Here is a 25589-nt window from a genome sequence, read left to right on the forward strand (position 1 = left end):
TGCTTATAAGCCCTTGCTGTTGCTGGAGACAACACACGAGGCTGTAGCTCCATCAGTGCACATTGCCAGGCTCAAAGGCTGTGTGGAAGCCAAACTACTTCTATTTATTTTCACTGTAATAAGAATTGGAAGTCCCTGACAGCAGACAGTAAAATTCCACTTATTATACAAAGTGAAGCTGAAAACATCTGACTCCTTTTATAAAAGGTATCAATTTTTACAGTGAGTTATAGCAATACAGTGGTAGAGAGCAAGCAGGCAGAAGAAAGATGAGAGAGTGCAGAATTCCCCTGAGTGGTTTGCTGGCTACCTGCCATTCCTCAACAGCACAAGATAAAAACAAGCACTGGGATAACCACCCTGACCCTATTTACTTACAATAAAACACTGATATTTACATGAGATGAAACTGTTTGATATTCTGAAGCTGCCCAGCTCCAGTGACAAGAGACAAATTAAATGCCACTTTTCATTAGATCTGGCCTACCAGAAGCCAATAACACATGCAATAACTTAGCAAAGGGAGTCTGGGACAACCTCATGAGGTACAGGCTCTCTTCCCAGACTGGTTAATAAGATTTCCCCCATCCCGGAAACGAAATTTGTAGCCATGTTCCATACCACCAAAACTTTAGAGGTGCTGATAATTGGGGGGGATAAAATCAGTGTGGCCAAACAAACAAACAAAAAACCAAAAAAAATTCAGAAAGGTATTGTGGTGAGACTGATCCTTTTCCTCTGTCTTTGATTCAATCCAATCCCCATTAAAAGCATGTGTTACATCAGAGAGTCATGTTTATTTGGACAATAAACATACTTTTGCTATAGATGTAAAAATACACTATTGCTAGTATTAATAGGACAAAATTAAGAATCTCAGAAACTTCTCACAAAGTTAAAGGAAAAAAACAACAAAACTTTTTGCACCCATTTGGAGTGTCTGATTTAGGTAAACTTGAAGCATATCACTTCAACCGCAACGTTTTTTGTATGCACTGTATTTGGTGAAATAAATTGAAAAATAAGGATATATGAAAATGTTTTCTTCCAAGTATAGCAACACTGGTATATTCTCAAGGGATTTTTTTTTTTAGAAATACTCCATTAGAAACATGACTAACTGTAGGCTTTCTACATGAAATAGGCCTTGAAAAAATTAAAGCATGGAAATTTTTTAAAACTGGCACTTTTTTTGTATCTTCAATGTATATAATACTGTCTTACCCATACTGACAGTTGCGGTCTGAGTGCTTGAACCAAAAAAAAAAAAAAAAAAATCCATTCTCTCTTAGGAAAACAGGCTCACTGGTAAAAGTGAGGCAGAGAAATTTTATGCTCTCACAGATTACAGTGCAAACAAATAAAATGTAATGATGTAATCAACTTGAAATGAAATTGTCAGTAGATAGGTGATCAGTATTTTTTAACAGCTTTATCTTTAAAAGGCAAACGCCACTAGTAAAGAGAACAAGTACGTTTGTTGGTTTTTTATATAAGTCAACAGTTTTTTGCAGTAAACAGCCAACTATTCTTCAGTGGGAGTGCAAGATTTGTGCAAAGGCCAGACTTCAGCATAGTTATGATAGGACTTTGGTAGCAGCTCTGTCACCAGGAGGCTATTGGATGAGCAGGCATGTTTCCTTCCTGTTGTCCCAGGTGGAGCAGGTAATTTTTCAAGCAACTCAATAACAGAATTGACTTTTTTTCCTTCCCATTTAACATTAATTGCTTTGTGAATTATTCATGCAAGCATGGAGGTGAAGCCTGGATGCAATAAATAAGAGTATGTGTTTATGTGCAAGTCTTGCCTCTGTCTTGGTCTGTTTAGCTCACACAGGATGGCTGCCTGTGCCTAAAATTGCCTCCTGTCATGAGGCATTTTCACTGAGTGTTTTCATTTTCACTGAGTGTTCCTGTCATGAGTGTTTTTTCCCACTGTTGCATAGTGAGAGCAGGGGTCAACCCAGCTACCTTCCCCTGCTCTTAAAACACAAATGTTGGTAGAGACTGCTCCCTTCCTACTCTTTGTTTATGGAGCCTGAGGACAGTGCCAGCGGTCCAATAGCCAGGCTATTGCAGCAAAAAAAAAAGCAATGCCTTAATTCCATGTGATGAATATTACAAGGAGAGGTCTCCAGAATCTTTTTTTTCTCCAGATACACTAATGGATTCCAGCCTTCTGAGATTCAGGAATTTGCCACATGCCATCAAATTTGACATACAGTGCGCCATTTCACTAAAGCAGAGGTTAACAAGCACATAGACTAAGCAAAATTATTTTCAGTTTTCAAGGTTTGGTTTCTCAACAAACACACAAGGCAACACTTAGCCTTGCACAGGATTACCTGTATTGCAATTCCTGCTTCAGATGGCAATATTAGATGCCATTGGTTGCTGTCTAAATGAAGGTACTGAAATGTCAGGGAGATACAAAACTGTATGACCCATTACTGTGAACACTGTACTGTTTTCCTCAGGATTTAGACAGAATCTACTGATGCTTTGGGCTGACATTCCTCTTCAGCCTTTTTCTGCTAACACCACTTCCTTGGATTGTGTCACGCCAAGTGCTGTAGGACTGGCTGCGCCCAGGCCGGGGCGGGCAAACCCTTCTCCAGCCAGTTGCCACCAAGTTTCCGCTCTCTTGAACCCTCAGTGGATCCGTCTTCCCTGCTCAAATTAGAAGAAAAACACAGGAGTCCAGACTTTGCCCCTTTGCCTTTCTTTACTTATCCTTATCCTCTTTGATATTCACAGACACATGCGCTTTCCCCAGCTTTCTTTTTCATTTTTGCTCCTCGAGCTGCTCGTTTCGGGTTTCCTACGGCTTTCCAGCCCACGCTGCTGCCTCGAGGCAGCCGGCTGGCCACGGCAGTGCCACCGCGCTCCCGCCCGCACCCGTTGGAGCCGTTTTTCCTACACGAGCAGCCTTCCGTGCCGTCCGCTAAATCCAGGTTTAGCTGCTTCCCGCCCCGCGGGCGCCCTCTCCCGAGGCATACCAGCTTCCAACTCTGCACCAGCCCAGCCGCTCTCGGCCAGCCGCCGGGCGCACGGTCCCCCCCGGGCGGGGCGGGGCGGAGCGCAGCGGAGCGAGGCGGGCCGGGGCGGGCCGGGGCGGCCGCGGGCCTTTAGGGCCGGCGGGAGGCGGCGCTGTCCGGTCCCTGCTGCCGACGCTGGCGTCGCGCGGCCCTCCCCGCCATGGAGGTCGTGTGTGCCCTGGGGCATGTGGGCGCCGTGTGGGTGGCGGTGGTGCTCGGGCTCGTCATGCTGCCCTCGGCGCTGGGCATCTCGCTGGGCATCTCTGAAGCCTATATGTGGGTGCTGGTGAAGACACTGGAGGTAGGCGGGAGCTCTGGAGGGGAAGGGGGGGGTGTCCCTGGCGCTGCGGCCCCCGCGGGGCTGCGCCTCACTCCCTTCCCCCGGGGCGAGGCGGGCCGGCGGGCCGGGCATGGCTCTCTCCGGCCGGGGCGTGTGTGGGGATGGATATCCCGGAGGAGCGTCTATAGTGTCCTGTAGAGGAGAGCGGGTGGGTCATATCCTGCCTGGCATCAGCTCTGCCCGGCTATAGCTTTGGGCTTAAAGCCCTCAAGTAAAACTGGAGATCTGTGTTGATTCTGTGGTTGCCTAGGCTCTGGAGTGCTGTCCCTGAACCCGCAAGAGAGCGGAATAAACCTTGTTACCTACGGCTGTACCATGGCCTGGGCGAGGCTGTCGCTGTGGCAGCTGCGCTCCACTTGGGGAAAATGATGCCGGGTCATGCTCTCGGAGGGTGCAAAGGTCTGGTGCCAGAAGTGCTGATGCTCAGAGACGCGGACTCCCATCCAAGTTGAGCATGTCTAACACCTTAGTCGCCATCTGCCTCTAAAATTCTCAGGGATAGCCAGTTTCTCGCAGAGGAACTGCTTTCTGCATGGGGCATATTTAATATGTGTGTGAAAACCCTCCCTCTGAAGCTCATGGTAGTGGTGAGCAATCGTGTTTTTAAATTGTTGCTGGACGCGATCAGATTTGAATCTTTTCAAACTACGTTTTTTCCAAGGAGGAGGCACACCCAAACTACGGAAACAGCTATAAGGAGGAAAAGTGAAATGACTCACAGCACAGTCAGTGGCTATGCAATATACATCACTATGCGACTATGGAAAGTAGATTTTGTCTAATTTCTTCTTGTTCTTCGAGTTTTTTAGGCAAGCCTTGTTCGTGTACTTCCGTGCCTGGCTAAAAAATTCCACCTATTAAATCAGCATTTGTTGAATACATCTTCAGGCAAAATGTTTTTAGGCTTTTGGGTGAGAATGAATCTACTCTCAGTAATTTCTGGGACTGTGAATGGTATCAGGATGACTGTTGAGGAGAGAAGATGCAATTGTTAGTGGAAAAAAGGATTTGAATGGCAGGAGCTGAGGAGGTAAAGATCACCCTAGCCTGAGGGAGCAATCCAGATGGCCTAGTGAGATAGTCTTGTTTGGATGACTTGCCTTCACCTGTGAATAACCACAATTTACATTCTTTATTCGTAGATCATTAATAATTATTTTTTAGTGTCATCAAATGTTGCAACAAGAGGTGACTCAAAATGTTTTGGGCAAAATTGTGGAGAAGTATCTGGTGGCATATTGACGGTGGCTACCATTACTTTTGCATTAAATACTTTCTGGGGTTGCATGCTGCTCAATATACTAAAAATTTTATTAATACATAATTATATTGGACATAGATATGATATAAAATAATGTATCTGTAAAGGAAAGGCAATGAAAAATTGGAAAGTATTCTGAGAAGAGTCAGCTAAATTTGACTTGCTATGGGAGAGTGAAGAAGCTCAATCCACGCAGGTATTCTGCTTATCTCAACTTGGCCTTGCTTTGCCTGTGAATTCTTTGTCCTCAGAATACTTGCATGGGGATAATACCTGAAAGGAAGTGGTTCGTTGTGGGATGTCTCCTCTTAATTTGCTCACACGTCTGTCTTGGTTAGAAGCCCGACAGAAGATGATTGTCTGCAGCCAGGTTCATGCAACACTGTGGATATTAATCAGAATAATATTGGGAAAAGTACTGTATCCTTGCATGTCAAACTTTTAAGAAGTAGATTATTTAAATAATTTGGGAAGGTGTGTTTCTTTTATAAGGGATAATTATTAATAGCTCTCTTGTTAACAGTGAAATGTGCTGCTAGCTGGGTGTCTGAGACTCCCTAGAATGTTGAATTGAGTGTGCACATTTTCTCCTGAGAAGAGCTTTTTGGCTCTGTGAAGTCCCATGATGCTTAAGTCTCTGATAGCTGAGGCCTTTTTCAGCAGCGTTAACTTAATAGCTTCCTTAAGCTTCCTCTTCCACTCCCAGCCCTGGTTCTCCCCAGGCATTTCCCCCTCTTTTCCAGGAGGAGGGTGGGCTCTTGCACCTGCACAGTGTTCAGTCAAGATGCTGCTGCTTTTGTTGCCTCTTTAATGAGCCAGATTACAGGAACTGTCTGCAAAGTGGTGGCTGTTTGTGTATCACAGGCGATACTCTGGCCTTGCCTGTTTATATCCCATGTCTTGGTGTAGTGGAAGGACACAGTGACCGTGGTTTCCTACATGGCCTGTGTTGTCAGGCTACAACATCTGCTTTATTCAAGTCAATCTCTTTTGAGGGTCCAAGTCTGTCCACAGGTCAGGGACAATTCTATAGTTTGCTGTTATACCTCATCAGGTCATGTCAGACAAAACAAAACATCCAAGAATGAGTCTGTGGTGCTCAGTTGTTGTGTAGGCTGTGAGATGGAGCAAGTTAAGATGATGGGGGCTTGTGCTTGATTTTTTTTTCCTGCCAATTAAAAAAAATCCTTTTCTGCTTGTTTCAGGAGGGCAGAAGCTTGTTCTTGGTGCTGCAAGCATGATCTGAGAAAAGGGAGGGGGAAACTCCTTTTAGGAACAAAGTGGTTTTGTATCTTGACCATCCTACATTTCTGACAAGGGACATCAGTTGGTGCACAATAGATTTTTCTCTCTGCTGAGCTGCCTCAGCAAGCACATGCTGCTAAGAAAATGCAGCATGTACAAATGAGGCTGTTGGGTTGCATTTGACCCTTAAGTACTGCACTAGGGATTACCAGCTTTATATGGATATATTTTTTCCTATGTGATTGTATTTTTTTCCACATGATAAGGGGAAATGTGTAGAAAGTTGTGCTAAAGAAGTGCAGCAGGCAGCCCTTGCTATTTGAAAGCCTGCTTCCCCCCTTTATGTGGGTATTCCTGAAAGTGCATGGACTTGCTTCTGAATTGCCTTACCAAACTCATCAGACTTTTAGGAGATAGCTCATTTTTGCTTATGGCTTTCCTTCCAGTGTTAATAGAAGGATTTCTGGCACCATGTTAGTATGGTTTTTTAAAATGGGGGAGTACTGCTGGAGAAACATCTCTAGCAGCTGTTTGGCCCTATGAGGAGCTAGTCTGGACTAGGCACCTGCTGTCCTGATGCTTGTCAAGTCTCTTGCTACAGAAATATTATCTACTGCTGAAATGCTGGAGACTGTCTCTTGCAGTCATCACAGCATGCTGCATTGCTCCCTATTTTTTTTTCAACATCAACAGATTGCTTCCAATTTTAAATTTAGTGCATTTTTACATCTTGGTCCCATTTTTGCTCTATTTCAATTCATTGCCTCTTGTGAACTCTTAATGTGATTTGGGGCTGTGGAGGCCCCTGCAAACATGCCACTGGAGGTGTCTTGCTAAGCACTGGAGAATCCAACCTTTTATCAAGTCCTTTGTCTTTCATTGAGGCTCATAGAGCAGTCACTGACACAGAGGATCAGTTTCTCTATTTCCATCAGATTGTAGAACATCTGGAGGACTGGTTTGGACTGTGTCTCTGTATATTTGGCAGTAGCAAAGCACCCCCCCCAGTAATGATCTCTGCTTGGATGGATTGCAGTTCATCTTGTTAAATACTTGGGTTTTTTTTCCCAGTCTGCTGGGGGTTTTTTTGGGGGTGTGCCTTTCTGCCTGAGACAGTAGTGTTGTCAGCAGCACTTTGTACAGACTGCCCTTCTTGCCCTTTCTAGTGGGAAAGATTCATGTGTTTTTTAAACTGTGCTGTGCATAATACTTGTGAAACATGAAGAAACAAGAAAGCCTGAGGGAAGTGAGGTGTTTAGGTCACATTTCAGTCAGGAAACAAACAATCTGGCTATTAACTAACATCACATTATTGTCTATTTCTGGACTAATGGTTTGTTGATGACTGTAAGCACTTTTAGTGTACTCCCCTTCCCAGTCTCTCGAGGCTTTTTGGGGGGGTTTGTGGCGAGCAGAGAGTGCTTCTTGTGTGGCTGGTTTTGCTGGCTGTAATGCACAGCAGATGCTGCACTTGTAGGTGTTGTTCAAGTCCTGTAACTGATCCATCAGGGTTTAACAGCAGCCCCTTGTAACAGAAGCGATTTCTGATACTGTATTATGCTGCCTGTAGGGAATGTATTTTTTCTGGACAAGAGTATAATATTATTCTGTAGCTGGAGGTTAAGCCCAAGTTCCTTGTGTTGCAGATGACCTTGGCAATATGAATGGCCCTAGATATGAGGAAGAAAGGACCTCTCAGTGCCTTTGGTCAAACTGGAGATTGTGGCTGTGCAGGGCCGGTGGGATGAACTGGTACTAGGTATGCCAGGCTGCAGCTTCTTCCCATGAGTCACCATCAGGATTCTGTGTGGTGCTGGCCATGAGTGTAGGGAATGGAGAAGAAGAGGATGTAAGCTGATAAATAGATGAATCATTGTGGGCTTTGACTGCTGCTTGTGTAACTCACTGGCCTCAGCATCAAGCTTTGCTGACTAATGTCATTGCACTGAGTCTGTGAAGGCCTCTGTGTAATTGGTATCCTTCAAGGACTGCTGGGCATAGGAGAATCCAAGAGAGCTCTGAAAGCTGTCAGCTCAGATGGTAATGAGAAGCATGTCTTGGAGACATGCCTGGTGTGAATGATGCACCCTTGTTTACACGGCTCATGCTGACTTTTGGAATAGTATTTTAGCAAATTTTGTGCAGAATCTTGAAGTAAATCCCTGGCCTGTATTAATGTAGACCCCAGTCCTTTGAAAGCCTTTATGTTTACCACAGTTTTAAAAAATCATGAGTCCCTGTATATCAGTAAGATTGGCAGAGCAGGGGGTTGCTCTTTGCTGTAGTTGCATCAGTAATTAATGCACCATATTCCAGATCAACAGCTCTTGTCTGAAACTGCTCTCAATTTTACAGCATGTGAACACTGTTAATAATCAAATACTGTTAAAAAAATAACAGCAGCTGTATTCAGAGCTTGCCTTGAAGTAGGAGTTTGTGAAGCTGCTGTAAAAGAAGCTGCTTGACATTCCTTTTGCTGATGTCATTGGTGTTATCCTATAAAGCTGGACTCTGAATTGCTCACTGAATACCTGTCCACCAGGAAGGACTTGCTATGCAACTCCTGTGTGCAGAAGAATTTGGGAAGCTCCTTGGAGGCAGTGCCAGGGGTGTCCCATCAGAATAAGAGGTGCATGGGAGATGAGAGAGGACATTTTGTCCTGACTCAGAAATTATTGCTCCTCTTGGTGGTGTTGGTGTTCTTTCCTCACACTAAACAACTCAATAACTGCCATGCAGATTTTGCTGTGTTAAACAAGGTGGCATTGTGTGGGATGTGCTCTGCAATCTTTCTGTTGTTACTGAGGTTTGGAGAGATTCCAAGGCGGAGTGCTCACCTAAACTAGCACATAAACTTTTGGCTCTGATCCAGTGGTGCTTTTAAAAGAGGAACGCCAGTGGTCTGTCTCTATGTGATTGCAGATTTAAGTCATCTCTCCCTTCCAAAAAATTGTCAAACATTGTTAAGTCAGAGGTGGTGTAAAGGTGATGTATGAGGTGAAAGGCTGAGCCCCAGTTCTTAGGGGAACAGGCAACACTTTGAGATGTTCCTAATGATTTGTATTTTGATCCCAGCAAAAAATGTCTAGATGTGCTTTGATGAAATGACATAGTCATGTCTGACTATGTCCAGCTTGGCTTTGGACATAGTCAGACATCAGAGGCAAAGATCTCACATTCACAAGAGATATCAAAAACCCTTCCTAACTCCAGATAAGACAGTTGCTAAATAGACAACTATCTTTCTCAAATACTGCATAGGTCCTGTATGTGTGGCAGTTGCTTAGTGATGTGTAAGCGCATTTGATCTTTTGGCTGATAAATTAGAGGACTTTTCTAGGAGGATAAGAAGGGAGAACTTTTCAGGGGAAAGTTGATGTTTTCCTTGCCTAGTGAAGCGCGATATCTTCAGATTCTGCACTGCATAATTAAAGCATCCAAGCTACTTTCTTGTTAGCGGTTAGGATACTAAAGTTTCAAAATCAGACTTGTGGTGATGCTTATAGTTCTGGGATCATGCTGTTTTCTAACTTTATATTTTCAGTCCATTGGGTAGCCCCAGTGTAGAACTATTTTTAGTCTGTTCAGGAGCCTGGTGTTTTATACTTATTCCCCAAAAATGCTTCAAGAAATCCCTACTAAAAATGCAGGTCTGCACCAATTTCTTGGGACTGCCAGCTCAGCACCAGATAGGAGAAGCCACTTAGATTTGTGCTAGTGTTACTGAGAGATCCAAAAGACTTGCCAGTCTGCTTTTTGCTCATTTCCTGGGTAGAAGGGAGGCTATGACTTGTAATAGTTTCATGCTTTGATCTCTAATACACAAACATGTTTTCCCATCTGTGGGATGGATCGGCTCACATTGTGATAGCTCTTTGTAGCATAACCTTGTTGTCCTTCAGCATAGGAACCATCGCTGAAGCAGCGATGGATGGCACATATCCCTGATTAGCAGGAAGGAAGGAGAATTACTCATATTAGTGCAGGTGCTGTGTCTTTTGTTTCCCAGCCTGGATATAAACAAGCTTTTTACTTGATCAAATCTCATCTCAAAGCTGAGATTCTGGCTTTGATGGTAGTGACTTGAATTCAGGTGCCTGAGAATATGTGAAAGAATTAGATGTTAAGTAAAAATTTCTCATTTCTCACTCCTTGGTTGCTGAAACATACATCATTTTTTGGAAATATGATGGATTGAGGTAAGAAAAAACCTGACAGAGAACTTAAAACTTGTTTACTCTGTCATCTGCTAGATGTGGGTCCTTAAGAATGCTTAAATGCTCCTGATCAAGAGGGAGAGCTGGTGTCATTATTGCTTATTTTATTAAGTGTGCTTAAATCCCCTAAGAGACCTGGCATGGAATGTAAAAATGCCTCAGCCACTGACTTGTGGAGCACAGGTCAGTTGTCCCCTGGAATGCACTGTGCAACCCTTGTACATGATGCTACGCTCTTGTCAGGCTTGTGGCAGTGCTCCCATCTCCTGGGAAGGCACAGGTAGAGTGCAAAGGGAGCTGTCCTCTCCAGCCTTTCTCTTTGCCACTGTTCCTCCATCCCCTAGGTGGGTTGCTGCACCTTTCTGGAGTTAGATGGACAGGAAGAGCAAAGGTCAGACCACTTAGGAAGAAGAAATGGGCTTTTCTGAATAGGGTTGAATGTATGAATGAATGTATCTGAGCAGTAGAAACTCACCTGAATTACATGACCCTACAATTTCTCTGCTTTGGGAAGATTGAACTGCCTCCTTTCCGTAGCAAAATGTCAAGATACTGCAGTATAGGGGGGTGTTGCAAGCTTTTGCGCATTACAAATGCATGTCTCAATAACCTGTGTCCTTGTGATTTGTGCTGAGGCTCAGGCTTTGACACAGTCTAGAATGAACCCGTAACTGGAAGATTTCTGTAGCAAGAGCTTTCTGAATGTAGTGTTGCATTCTCTTTCTGAGCACCAAAGTGTTCTTTCGGGTTTTAATTATCCCTTTGAGAGGATTTGAAAGATGAAAGCTTTTTTTTTTCTGCTGGGGTGTATGGCTGAGACCATTGGCCAAATATGCTCTTGTTCTTCTGTGTGATAAGTGAGTTAGCTGTTTGTGGAGATAGTAATTTGTTGAATGCAGTGATTCAAGTTTGGTCAGAAATGATTGCCTGAATGTATTTGCTGGTCCCTCTGTACCCCCAAATCCATTCCACAGACAAAACATAAAATGATAGTGCTCTGAATAGGTTCTTCTTTGAACATTGCTTTGGTGTGGTATTTCACAGAACTTTTATGGTCACGGTACTGCTAAGAATGTAGCCAGAAAGTTACTGAAAGTACTTGAGTACTACAGAAAGAAGTGAGTTATTCCTACTGTTTGCCACATGGGAGGCGTGGGCAAGTCCGTTAAACTCAGGGACTGTGGCAGCTGTATCTCCAGGAGTGAGGAGGCAACAGATGTCACCGGAGCAGCTTCAGCATATCATCTGGTAAAAATAATTCCTGGAAGAGCTATTGCCTTAGCAGCAGCAAAACTGAGAATGAAGGGGCTCTCTCTGTAGCTCACCCCAAAGCTGGTGAATTGGCCTGTTTTTCTGCTGCTCAGAGCTTCAAAATGAGAGCTGAGAGGGTTGGGGTTGTTCAGCCTGGAGAAGGCACCTGGAACCCATTGACCAGGGAAGCTGTGGACTCTCCATCCCTGGAGGTGTTTGACACCTGGCTGTATGGGGCTCTGAGCAACCTGATCTGGTAGAAGGTGTTCCTGTCCATGGAAGAAGGTTGGAACTAGGTGATCTCTAAGATTTATTCCAACTCAAACCATTCTGTGATTCTGTGAAGATGCCAAGAAACGAGCAATTGCAGTCTCAAGGGAAATGTCAGGTGTTTGCAGCTTGGAAAGTTCTTGGGTGCTATCCTTTTTGGGTTGAGTCTGAATTTAATTGAAATTTCTCATGGCTGCAAATGCTGGTTTTGGTTTTTAGTGAAATCAGTTGTGTGCAGGCTTCAGTTTCACTTGAGCCAGATAGGACTTTTTGGTGGTTCTTTTTTTTTTTTTTTTTGTTTTTTTTTTGTTTTGTTTTGTTTTTTTGCTTCAGTATGATGAAACTACTCTGAAAGGAGACAGTCTGGATTGTGATATATCTGTCAGCTTTGTGAACACATGCTGTGTGTGTCCTGTGTCTAGTTCAGCTCCTGGGGCTTTCCATGCCACCTGGACTTGGTGGCTGCTGTGGCAGTAGTAAGGCTGACAGAGGCCTTTCAGGCTCTTGGTACCTGTGTACCTGAACTGGAACTGAAACGTGTGGAGCACCGAGTTGGCTCTCTGAAGGCTGAAAGCAGAGTTGAGAAGTACTGACTAGCACTGGGTGTTGTTTTGATTTTTTTTTTAATTATTATTAATTACTCTGAGTTTCTTCATAAGAACTGTGTATGGCTTTGGGTTTGTGGACACATCTGAGGAGGATGAATGATGATTACCTGATGAAGATACTCTTTGAAAATCACAACATGTCTTTGTCTAACTGTTGGGGTTTTTTTGGTGACTTTTTTCCTTAAGTGAATACTGCATTTGTGAAATAATGTTTTCATTCTGTTCAACAGTGGGCCACTATCCGGTTACAGAAAGGTGCCAAAAAGCCGCAGCTGCAGATGCCACGGACTCCTACTGCCAATGGTGAGAGCTTGGGGTCAAGTCACATTGATGAGACTAATGTTGTGATGTTGGAGTACTGAGGCCTTCTCAAATGAAGCAGTTAGATGTGTGTGTGAGAGAGCCTGTGAAGAGGTGGGGTGTTACATGCTCACTGAAAGTCATGGTATATCCTCAGGCACTGAGGATATGAGCTCACTCACTGCCCCAGTGGGACTGGGGAGAGGATCACAAGGGTAAAAGCCTGAAAACCCATGGATTGAGATAGAGGTAGTTTAACAGGGAAAGCAAAGGTCACACACACAAACAAAGCAAAACAAGGAATGAATTCCCTGCTTTCCTATGGGCAGGCCACAGAACAGTGCCCCATCATGGGTAGCAGTGACTTGGGAAGACAAACACCATCACTCCAAATGTACTGCTTTCCTCCTTCTTCTTCCCACTTTATATCCTGAGCATGATGCCATATGGTCTGGAAGGTCACTTTGTGTCACTTGTCCAAGCTGTGTCTCCTCCCATTCTCCCAAGCACCCCCAACTTCCTCACCAGCCTGGTTGTATGAAAAACAGGAAAGCCCCAGGCTCTGTAAATGCTGCTCAGTAAATAACAAAAACATCCCTATATTATCAACTGTGTGTTCAGCACAAATCCATAACACAGCTCCATACCAGCTACTCTGAAAAAAATTCACTCTACCCCACTGAAAACCAGCACGCTTAGATATCTAATCGTTTTGCAATGCTACTAGCTAGCAAGCAGTTCCTGCAGCATAAAATGCTGCTTTTACTGGTTCATACTGAGTCATTGAAAAATCAGGGATGAGGAAATGAAGGGTATGAAACAACATGAAATTTAACAAAAACAAAGTAGAGCTTAAAATCGAGACTGTTCTTAGTTGATGGAATTTTTTGTGTTTAAATATGAGGTTAATTTTCATCTTGAAATCTGTCTTTACCCTGATGCTTCCAGGGTTGCTGGCAAGCTATCTCAGTCCTAACAGCATTAGAGTGCACTTGAATATTCTCTGAAGAGATCAAAGTGTTTGTTGGACAGCACCTTTCTTTCCCAAGCTCAGTGCTTTTTCTGTGGTAGGACTGTTGAAAGTGTGTGGTGGGCTTGTCTTTTTTTCAGTCTGCTGCTATTGACCTTTTACTTTCTGGAGTTAGTATCAGTGTTTGCCAAAGTTCTTGCACTCACTGTCTGTAGAAAGACAGCTGAAAAGTTGCTTCATCTTTCTTCCTTTAGCCTAGTTTTGAAATTAGTTCTTTAACTATATCTTAACCTGTACTGTGTGTGAGTTGTGGTAGACTGTAGTAGGTCAGAGTTGTCTTTATGATTTTGGAGCCATGAGAGAAGTCTGAGTTTGCCCAGGAAACAGGTGAAGGCTGAACAAAGCATTGCAGTCAGCACTTGGGTTCCTCCTGGTTCCTGAATGCTTCAGTTTTGTTATTCAATTGCTCTGTTTTGACAGCATTTGTCAGCAGTGTGAGCATTTTCTGTGTGTTCCTTCCTTAGGCTACACAACTGGAAGCAGGCCCAGCCTGCTAGTTAGCAGACAAGTCAGCTGTTACCTGAGCCTGTGGATTAGCTCATGTGAACATGATCCAGTAGTGGGGACTGAATTGCTGAGCCGGGTATGTGTGTTTCAGCTCCAAAGGGATATCCTTATCAATACTGCAAACACTGGGATCTCACTGTCTGCAGGCCAGGCATAGAACTGGCTTCCATGGCAGCCGATGCAACTGTCAGCATCTGTGATAATAAACTGGAGGTACTGCACAGCACCTTTGAAAACAGGTTAAAACTTGTCTTGCTTAGTTGCTGACTTACAAGTGGCTGAGAAAAAGTACATCTATATCACTCACCAATGTCCTGAAAATTGTGGGTTTTTTTGGGAGGAAAGGGGGAAAGGCAAAGGTAGTGGTCCTTTCAGCTAATTGTCATTGACATGTTGTCTGCTTCCCAGGTTGTCAATGATGCAGGAAGATATCCTTTTTCTTCCTGTAAGGCTGATGGTGCCCCATCACATCATGGGCCAGTGAGATGGCAAGAGATCCTACTGTGCTGATTTAGCTGTCATCCTCCTAGACGTCTGATCATTCTTATGCATAGTTATTTTTTCTCTAGTAAACAGACATCAAGGGAAGGAGGTCCCAGCTAGTAGATTGTTCTTTGAGCTACCCTTAAAAAAAATCTACAAGTAGCTATTTCTCCTGCAGCTGAGGGGTGTGTAGTGTTAATATGTGCTGTGGTTCAGAACCTGCACAAAGTTGAGTGTGCTTTGCTGTCTGGAGGACTATTTTTACTACTAGAGATAGTAAAAATGGCCTGAGGTGATTCATATAGATGATTGCATGCAGGCTATGTTCAAGCAGTCTTATGGAAGGGGATACACAATCACAATGGTAGTCAGAAGTCCCTTTTAATGTCCTTCGTATATCTGAAATAAAAAGTTAAAATCTTTCCCCACTGGAGGTGGCTCTTTCTGCTGGAAGCTGGAATCTTAACTGTTCCTTACTTAAGAAAGTATGGGGAGACGTGGTGCCAAGCTGTGCTCCATATCTTGCTCTTGGGAATTTTTAAAGCACAGGAATAACTGACTTGTTGATTAGGAGTTCCTGGCTGTGGAAGAAAGTACTTGAGGGCCAGGGCAGGTGTAGGTCCAATAGTGCATTATATAAGGTGGTTACTGCTGAGGTGACAGAACACAGTCAGACAGAGGCCTAAATGCATTACACAATATTTACTGAGGGAGGAGAAACTCCTGCTGATAATGAATTACAGAGTAGTTGATTAAAACAGGGTAAAGGTAAATGTGTGTGTGTATGCACCTATGTGTAAGTGCTGAACAGATGTGTGTATAATCTCTTATGATTTCCTTGACCACTCAGACAGTACTAGGAGTTGGGTCAGGATAGAAGGGAGCACTGCAGATGTATGTGCTAAGTCAAGTTTTCCTGTTCCCTGGCAGAGCAAAAATGGTCCTCCCCAAACACTTTGAAATTTTGTCCCTCAGTAAAAAAACAAACAAAATCAAGCAAAAAAAAAGACCAACCCCAAAACCAAGTGGAGATGATTGAAGAGACACCACCTTTCTCTGCAGCATCAAATCCACTGTGCTTTACATCTTTTGGCAGAAAGGGCTGCAGGTGCCTCTGTATTGGTGGTGTGATAAGCAATAGTTTCAAAAGAAAAGTTGGCTGGTGTAATTACATGGGGAATTATGTGATGCTGTCACCTCAAGATCCTTCTCTGTTAGAGGGCAGTGTGTGCTGGACCCCGTGATAGCTCTTGGCTGAGTAGGTGTTTGGAGGGTAGGTGTCTATCTCACTGCAACTGAACAACCAGCTCTCAGCTCTTTGTGTGGGTGCTGGCTGTGTTGTCTTCAAGGTGGTGGGTTTAAAAATGACAAAAGTGCTAATAAGAGATTTGAAAATTACATTCAATAAAAGAAAAGCTTATGCAAATACTGTTAGTAGTATCTAGTTACTACATAAGTAGATACTACTAAGGAGCTAATTACTACATACTACTAAGTAGATCTACTTGCTTTGTAAGTAGATGGTGTTAAATTTGATCCTGGTATAATTAGTTGTCTGGAGTATGTGAGCTTGAAGGCTGAGGAAAACAGTGACTGTGGCTTTTTTTGTTGAGAGTAATATTTACTCTACTCCTGCATAGTGCTGTCTTTGGCCAGCTCAGCTCTGCCTATGGCCAAGGGATTAAAGGCCATTAAATGTGACTTGTGATTACAAGAAGGCTAAGTACATCACCAGAGAGAGCAGTGTGTGTGTAATTCTGTTCGTAATACCTTCACGTGCACTGAGATCTTAGCTTGGAGTAGCTGTCCCAAGGCTGCAGGGCAGTTGGTGCCTGGGGGTCTTATGTGACAACGACAGCACAGGCTGATGAGGCTAGACACTCCAGCCCTGCTATCTCAGCTTGCTAGCAGTATGCTAAACTTCTCAGCTGGGTTCAGCTGAGGAGCTGCAGTTAGATCAGCTGCTTGAGTGGTGCTGAATAAGGGAAGGATAACAGCTGGATAAGGAGTAAACATTCCCAGCTCTGGGAGCTAGAGAGAGGGGTGGTACTTGTGTGATGGGTGCTGGAGCGTTCCCCTGGTTTCTTGCCTACAACCTGTTTCTAGCAGCATGGAGCAGACAGGTTGCACTGACTCACCTACAGTCCTGGATATTTCACAGTTTGGAGATTTTCTGAGTGCGAGAAAAATTGAATCAAAAGCTAGAGCTCTGATTTGGGCTTAACGTATGACATAAGTGTAGTCTCTTTTGGTAAATGTTTGCGATGCATGCTTGTGTAATTTTGATCCTGAAGAGCATGTGCCTTTTTGGGTGTGCCATACTAATGTTTTATATTTGTAGGCTTGTTATAGGGCAATGTAGTGAGGTGACCTGCTGGTACAATTGGGAGTCGTGCCTGCCAGGTTCCAAGCTGAAGGTGCCAATAGGTTTTGTTGCAGTGTTGTTGTTCTTTAATGTTTACAGTGGTTTGTGCGACTTGTATCTTGAAGCTTCCCATGTTATCCCATATGTGCCATATCAGTATGTGCGATAAGATTTTCCATATCACTTGTAATTTAAATGTTACAATTATTGGCACAGGAAATATATTGAGAGATTTTCTGCTGACAAGACTTAATTGGGAGGAAGATTTTGTACAAAAACATATTCTAGGATGTGGAAAGTTCCTAGTAGCTTGATGAAATTGGGTGCTATGTCCTTTACCTTTTTTTTAACTCAGCATGGAAGCACAGAGATTATGCAATTTATCAGAGGGCATCTGACAGAGTGGCAACTTGAACTTGGACCTCTGTAATCCAAGTTGAGTGTCTCAGGGGATGGTTGTTCTGGTTAACTGTTACTCTAGATTTCTTTGGTCATCAGTTTCTGGAGCCAGACTTGCTTACCAGCAAGCAGCTACTTGATCTGTGTTTAGCTTACACAATTTGCTCTTGCCTTTGAAAGCTCTGATGAGAAATTTGTGCTTATCAGACCATAAGCTTAAAAAATGAACAGGTTGGAGGAAGAGGAATACTTCTTGTTTGCACTGCAATTGTGAACTCTCTAGGTTTCTCTCCATGCATTATGTAGTCAGAGTTCCGCTGAAACAGTTGTTGGTGCTGAGCTAAATTAAAGCTTCTCTAGGCACAACTTTCTTTGATGTAGTGTTTTGGAGGGTTTTTCTTTGCTTGATTTTAAGTAAAATAAAAAAAAAATAGTGTGGTCTGCCTGTACTTATAGAAAATATTTGTGCTGTGATGGCAGGGAGGTGTGTTTGGTTCAGAGCTGGTCCTTGCACAGTGTTGTGGTTTGGGGCTTTGGCAGTATTGTGGCTGTGGGACACCAGAATGTCAGACAAGATGGGAATAGGGAGGCCTCCATCGAGGAGATTGAATGCCCTTAAATACACAGAGCACAGGAGGGAATGAAAAAGCCAAGGTCTCATTTGGTTTCTTCTTAATGCATAAGAGAGTCCTGGATAAAGTTTGAGTTGAGAACATGTCAGATGGTGGGAAAGAGTTTGCCTTCTTGCTTCACGTTCAGTAGGTAACAGAGCTTGATATAGTTGCTGCTCAAGGTGTTGGTGTGAAGAAGGGGAGCTGGAAGTGGCTTCCTGCAGGGTATGCTGTGTTCAACTGCGCAGTTTCTCTTCCTGTCCGAGGAGGGGTTCTGACTGTAAATTTGTCTTGAGTAATACAAAGTGACTAGTGGTCTGGAGGGTGACTGTTATTTACATCACAGAATTATTTTCTCAGGTGGTTACCCTTTTCCTTCCCAAGGTATCATTGAAAGGGATGAAACGCCTATGGAGAAAGAAATTGCTCTTCTGCATCGAGCAGACTTCGAATTCTCCCACATTTTTTACTTCTGCAGAAAGGGGTTTGAGGCTATTGTGGAAGATGAAGTCACTCAGCGATTTTCCTCAGAAGAGCTGCTCTCCTGGAATCTGCTCACGAGAACTAATGTCAACTTTCATTACATCAGCCTGAGGCTGACTGTTGTGTGGGTCATTGGGGTAGTTGTGCGGTACTGCTTCCTGCTGCCCCTACGGTAAGCTCTGGTGCTGAGGGGTTTTGTCAGCCTGAGAATGGGTAAATTTGTGCTTTCTTGGTAAATGTCATCTCAGTTTTCTTTAACCCAAAAGCAGCATTGGCAGATATAAAATATTAACTTGCTTAAAGGCTCCTTTTATGTTAAGAAGTACTTACTTGCTGTGGAGAGTAGAGTAGAGCTGGTGGTCATCTTTTCCATGAATGCTTCCCTTAAGTCAATGTGTTTTAGCAAAATAAATGTAAGCTCTAAAGCTCCCTGATGCTTTGTGCTTTGGAATATCCGGATCTTCTGCCTTTGCTACACCATGACTTTAAGCAACATGTTCAGGAATTGCTGAATTAGAGAACTGCATATGTTGAGTATCTGAGGAATAATTGAATTTCTGCAACCCCTTTCCATTTTAAAGAGGGGAAAGCGTTATTACAATGAGCAAAACTACTTACTTAGGTTTAATGTCTGTTTTGTCTGTAGCTTTAGCCTCGCTGCCATTGGGATTACATCAATGATTGTGGGAACAACTATGGTGGGACAGCTGCCAAATGGCAGGTAGGTACTGTGTGTGAAGGATGAACTCTCCACATTGCATCAGTGCAAACAGCTGAAGACTAGGAGTGGACAGATTTTTACCTATAACGGACTACCAATAGTCCATTCCACCCACAAATTTGTGGACCCTGTTTTAGTGGCATTTTTAATTTGGGCTGGGGTTGGGTTCTTGTCAGTCTTGGCATTGAGGTTGATGATTTCTTGTGGGCTTCTCCTGCTGGCATGAGATACTCAAATGGAGCATTGTAGGGCAGGTAGTAGCGTTGGGATGAGAAACACCCAGAAGAGAGAGGACAGCCTTGCCTAGCAAAGTGGTGCCAAGGGCATGATGTATCTTGGCTGAGCTCCTGTAGCAAGTGAGTAGTAGAGCTGGGAATATCCCTCTGTGCTTCAGAATACCAGGAAGATTTCAGCCCTAAGTTGTGTCAAGTAGGCGGGAGAATATTGCATGTGTGTCTAGCTGCTTTCCAGGATGCTTCAGATGTCTAATTTCTTTCAGTGTTAAAAGCTACCTGAGTGAAGTGGTTCACCTCACGTGCTCCCGCATCCTTGTCAGAGCTCTGTCTGGTACTATCCATTACCATAACAAGTGAGTGAGCAAAAGTGTGTATATGCTTATGTGCGTGTGACATCCCATTGAAAATGGGGACTGCTCTCTCCTGAGCTGCAAGTTGATGTCGCACTCTAGAGGCTGACTCATCTGACAGCTTCATGGAACTATTTGGTGTGTAATGTGGTGCTTTAATGCACTAGCAGTCTAACAAAAAAATATGTAATTGCAGGGAAAACAGACCTCAGAAAGGAGGAATTTGTGTTGCCAACCATACATCACCAATAGATGCGATCATTTTGACCAATGATGGATGCTATGCAATGGTATGAGGAGATCTAAGATAACCACAGCAAAGGGACCAGGAAAAGGAAAGACTGTGGGGTATTGCTTGTGGACTTCAGTACTTTTCACAGTAATTTTCACAGCAGAGATGTTTGCTTGATGTTTGCTTTGCACTAGTCAGTGGGGAAAAGTGTAAATTGTGTTGAAATTGGTCTGTATTGTGTGCTGGAGATGTTGTCCTTGGACTGCCAATGCTGGGCTCTTCTTCTGTTGAAGTACCTGAGATAGTACCATGTGAATGTCTCAATTCTTTCAAGTGAATGCATTTTAACAGTTCTGTGGTCATTGCTCAATCCTGGCTTGCAGCCTCCCAGTGCATATGTGTTTGTTGGATGTTTTTGGAGGGGTGGAGAGTAGGAAGTTTTGCCTTTTAGGTGTCTCTCATACTGATGTGCCTTGCTGGGCTTGCAGGTGGGCCAGGTTCACGGTGGGCTGATGGGCATTATCCAGCGAGCCACGGTCAAGGCCTGTCCTCATGTCTGGTTTGAGCGCTCGGAGATCAAGGACCGCCATCTAGTGACCAAAAGGTGAGGTGTGTGCTGGGTTGCCTCCCTGGAGAGGCATTGGGCAGTCAAAGACCTGGATTTGGGAATGAGTTACAGGGGTCGTGTGCAGCACACTGCATCACTCAGAATGACCTGAGTGTGCTTGCTTGTGTGGGCTTTGGTGTAGTACTGAGGTCAAAATGTCAGGTTCCCAGGTCACCAGGAAAGGCTTGAAACATTTATATAGCGTGTCATTGTTTAGACCAAAGGTTCTGGGAAGCTTTGGATTGCAGACTGTCACAAAACATCTCAGTTGGGAAGCCATCAGCATAATAATTAATGTCTGATGAATTCAGGTGTGTACTTGGAAACAATGTGAAGATACTTAAATTCTGGTACTTTCTGTTAAAGAGAAATACTGATGATAAAATTGGATTTTTGTGACAAAAACTCAGTATCACTGGAAATTGTGAACCTCTAGAAATAAAAAGCTTTATTTGTTTGGGTGAAAGGCAAAAATCTTGTTATAAGAATATAAGCTGTGTACAAAATTGGTTTTCTGCAGGATGTCACCAAAAGCATACCTGTGAACAGTGTAGTACAGGGATAAAAAATCTTCCTAATTTGTAGAGAACTTTTTAGGTTAATTTTGACAGCTTAACTTCTTCACTGGATTATTGACCTCTGCACAGCAGGACAGTTTTGCCAAGTTGTCCAAGTACTGTGAGCTGTAGGCATTTACAAGTCCCCTTTTAAGGAATATGCTGCTAAGTAGCAGAGGCTGGATGGACCACTGCATCAATATGCTTTATATTTTTTATATAGGCAATTTCTTGAAGGTTGAGTGGATCAGTTAGTTAGACTGGCTTAATGGCATATAATTGTTGGCTGCTCTGGCAGTCATTAGTAAAATAATGTGGGGGAAAGAAAACAGGATGTTGCCTTTATGTAATGCTCCAGGGGCCTAAGGGATGGCAGGCCCAAAGCTTCAGTTTCTGTAGAAGAAAGAGGCAAGTGCAAATTAGTGTCTAGTAAAAGGTTTTGGTTTCATACATATGTGATATATAAAGGTGTTTTTAATGCACCAGCGTGGGGAAAGAAGAGTGGAAAGGAGTTGTTTTTTAAGCTTTCCTTCTGCTTCCGCAGACTCAGGGAACATGTGGCAGATAAAAGCAAGCTCCCAATCTTAATTTTTCCAGAAGGTAAGAAGCTGAACTACTTATCTCCATTCAGTGTAGATGTCATCCCTGTTCTCTCTTCATGGCTTCTGCTGCTCGAATCTGTCTTCACCTCTGGCTTCAACTTTATTAGGGCAGTCCTAGTTTTCATCTTTACTATAAGATGAATATACATGGAGACAACACAATACTGTCTCTGGATGTTGCTTCTCCTGGCAGAAGCTGCAAGCAGAAGAAGGGAAAGATAGTTTATTTTGCCCTGAGATTATTAATTTGCTGTCCTACAGATTTAACCGCAGCACTCTGATTTTTGTCTTGCACACCTTCTGGCTTCATTCAGGGAGTCAGTCACAAGACAAAGGCTAAAAGCAAGCAGGGGAGAGATGCTTAACTCAGTGAACAGCAAATGCAGGCTCTTTATTGGTAAGACCTGTTTGTGGATGTTGTGTTGTACTGAAATGGCTGTGTGAAGCAATGACTTTCTTCTGGACAGGAACCTGCATAAACAATACATCTGTGATGATGTTCAAGAAGGGGAGCTTTGAAATAGGAGGGACAATCTATCCTGTTGCAATAAAAGTAAGTGCAAATAGGTGGCTGCTGGATTTCAGAGTGTGGGATTGATTTTTGTCAGAGGGGCAGGAAGCTGTCTCAATACAGCTGCTATTAAAAGCACAGTCGCTCTGGCAATTGGGTGAATGCTGTGGATGGCTCCTGGAGAATAAGTGGCTGAAATTAAAGTTAAGTCCTTTGGCCTGTAGAGCCTGAATGGTAGGCCTGATGGAGTCAGCTTCTTCCTCCAGAAAGCTGGAAGGAAGAGAAATCCAGCTAGTCTTTCCCAGTGCTGAAGGGAAGCATCCTGCTCACAGCAGACTTAATTCTTTTGGTTGTTCAGGCAAATGGGTGACGTCTGCTGCTGGTTCTGTTATGTAATCCCAGGTCTGAGAGGCTGTGATTGTCTGGGGAAATGCTTAATCAATAGTTTTTTGTGATCCTTTGCAGTATGATCCTCAGTTTGGAGATGCCTTCTGGAACAGCAGCAAATACAATATCGTGAGCTATCTGCTGCGAATAATGACCAGCTGGGCCATCGTTTGCAACGTGTGGTACTTGCCACCAATGGTTAGAAAGGTAATCCCGTGTCTGGTTGCCTGGCTGCTATTTAAAAACTTGACTGTGTCTGCAAGTGCACTTTTACTCTTTTTTTTCCCCCAAAAAAGCTCTGCCCACCCCATGTCTCCAAATCAGTTTTATACTGGATTTTTGTCAGTGCTGACTGATGTATGATTGGACTCTGCTTTTCCTGATGCAGCATGGTACTATCAGCGGTGCATCAAACATACAAAGGATAACAGTAAATACAGTGCTGTTCGCAGTAGCAATAATGATAATGTTCCATCTTGTTGAAGCAAGATTTTCTCCTAATTTCAACACTATAGGGGAAAAATGAGCTATTATCACATGGGAACATCAGATTATGGTGTTGGCATGATAAGGAATGGGTAGTTTGAAAGTGAGCTATTTTGATGAGGCAACAGATGAAAAATGTTATGAAAGTCTGCTTCCATTGCCTTCTCTCTTTGATTATGTTGAATTTGTGGCTCTTGAAGGAAGATGAAGATGCTGTTCAGTTTGCCAACAGAGTAAGGTCAGCCATTGCTCGCCAAGGAGGACTGACTGAACTCCCATGGTGAGTGATGCTCTCCTTGTTAGAATTCATGGACTATTTGTGATTAGTTTGACTGATAGGTGTTTTCATCCTTAGCTTTCTGACAAATAACATTGAACATCACTTTATTCCACTCAGGGGAAACAATGGAGTAACTTCACATGAACATATGTGAAATTAAAAGATGTATGAAGTCTTTGAAGCACGTAGCATGCAGTGAGTCTTATCTAAAGGCTTGATGCTTTTGAAGTAGGTCCATTCACACTTGTTTCTGACATTGAGGTTAAGTAACAAAAGTGAAGTTTCTTGGCAAATCTGATGAACAACAAAAAATTTAACAGGTCTTGAGACTTCCTGCTCTGACTTCTGATGTCCTGCCTCAGTAAGTAGCAGGATAATGCCTAGATTTCATGTGACACAAACTTGAGAGTGAAATTCAGATGATGAGAATGAGCAAATAGATTCAACTGTGAGACCTATGAAACCCAGCTCTGAATAATCTAAGGCAAGACACAGCTGCAGTGTTGCAAAAAACTGACTGACTCTACAGTCTGGGGAAGTAGCATCCCAGAATGCCAAAGATTTCTATTGTAGGTACAGCATGTTACCAACATGAATAGACTGCTTTAATGAGCTGAATTCAAAATTTGAACTCTGTAAACATTGTGCTCAAGGTAAAGTCTTTAATTAACCTGCTTAAAATTGAATGTTGTAGAAGTTCTGAAGAAAAGCCTTTAATAATAATAATTTAGATTACCTACCTTAATCAACTGTAGAGTTTTAGTGTAATGCATAGTTTGATAACAATAGCCATTACAGCTCTGATGGTTTACTGTTCTCTCTTTCTCTGTTCCAGGGATGGAGGACTGAAACGAGCAAAAGTCAAAGATACTTTCAAAGAAGAACAGCAGAAGAACTACAGCAAAATGCTAGTGAGAAATGGATCTGTAGGAAGCTTGTCTGCAGAAACTGAGTCAGACTGAATGGTGGTTATTGAAAAGTAACTTTGCACAACCAGCCTTAGCAGGAATGTGGTTTTTCTAAATTAAAAAAAAAACTGTCAAAAAATAGAGCAAGAAAACAACAAATCCTTCATTGTGTGTATTCATATTGTCTGTGTGGCTGGTGCAGAGCCTGCCAACGGCAGTGTCTCTGTGTTCTTTCCTGTTCATTCTTTTACTATCCTGCCCCTCTCCATCTTCATGTGATGATGCACTGCAGCTCTTGGTATTCCCAAGCTGAATGCCTGCAGAGTTAGAAGATGAAAAAAAAACACCCCAGTTTTTTTGAGTTGGTAAGAATGAAGGGAAGTACACTGAACAGATGCTGTCAGCACGCTGCTTATGAAGATACCTCTTTCATGGTACTTTAAAGGTTTAAACATAACAAAATTTTGTCCTTTTATTTGCCTGTTGCTCACAGACTTTTTGTTGTAGATGACTTAAATCACATGCTTTAGGATGTTGTCAGAACTGAGATTGACTCTTTTTGTTAGCTTGCACTTGGATGTGCAAGGAGGGAATGGAAGCAAGGGTTGCAGAGACCCTACAAGATGGGAAAGGAGCTGCCAAAAGCACAGACCATGGAACATGAGGAATTCGGTGGCCTTATAACATGGTATTGCCTTTATTGAGAACTCTTTCCTGAGGGAAGATAATTGGCAAGTCCTCAATCTCCCTGTCCATTGCTGTTGTTGAAATTGCTGTCTTGAGCTCTGGAGCTGTAAAGTTAAGGTACAGTAAAGGTTGGATAATGTAGGCTATGACAGATGAATCTTTGTGGATTGTCAAGAGTGCCCATCTGCAAAAATTATGGTTAATGGCTTGAAATTCTCAAGAGGGCCACTCCAGAAACACATCTTGTGTTTCCTGGGCTAGCAATAGCTATCACAACTATAAACATAGGATTAGTAAGTCAGCTTTGATATGAGACGTTACATGTCCAAATCTGCAATATATTGCTGTCTGAATGTATGAGAAATAAATTCTATATTTCTAATGGGTCTTGTGTGGCATTACTACTGTTTTCTATATAATGAAAAAGTTATACTTCCTGAGACCTTAACATGGAATCATGGAAACTTCAATCAGTGACATAAAGGACCAATTGTAGTTGAGTTCTACAGATTTCTAACCTTTCTTTCCTTTTTTACCCTCTTCTTGGACTCTAAGGCACATAGATGGCTTGGTGTTTATCCTGGTTAGAGTAGCAGTAACTCATGCAGGCTCATCTT

At 43.1% G+C, this 25589-nt stretch overlaps 1 protein-coding gene across 1 annotated transcript; it reads left to right on the forward strand.

Moving 5' to 3' along the window:
- Positions 1-3129: 3129 nt before the first annotated feature.
- LOC103826085 (glycerol-3-phosphate acyltransferase 3) lies at positions 3130-25358 on the forward strand. The gene is made up of 12 exons (XM_009101364.4): positions 3130-3339; positions 12461-12533; positions 18310-18580; positions 19055-19129; positions 19629-19718; positions 19912-20005; positions 20436-20551; positions 21656-21711; positions 22181-22266; positions 22690-22818; positions 23298-23377; positions 24213-25358. Exons 1-12 carry the CDS (start codon positions 3199-3201, stop codon positions 24337-24339), a joined length of 1338 nt encoding a protein of 445 aa, XP_009099612.1. The 5' UTR covers positions 3130-3198; the 3' UTR covers positions 24340-25358.
- Positions 25359-25589: the final 231 nt, after the last annotated feature.

This window comes from Serinus canaria, chromosome 4 (genome assembly GCF_022539315.1).
Source record: "Serinus canaria isolate serCan28SL12 chromosome 4, serCan2020, whole genome shotgun sequence".
In the NCBI taxonomy this organism is placed as follows: Eukaryota; Metazoa; Chordata; class Aves; order Passeriformes; family Fringillidae; genus Serinus; species Serinus canaria.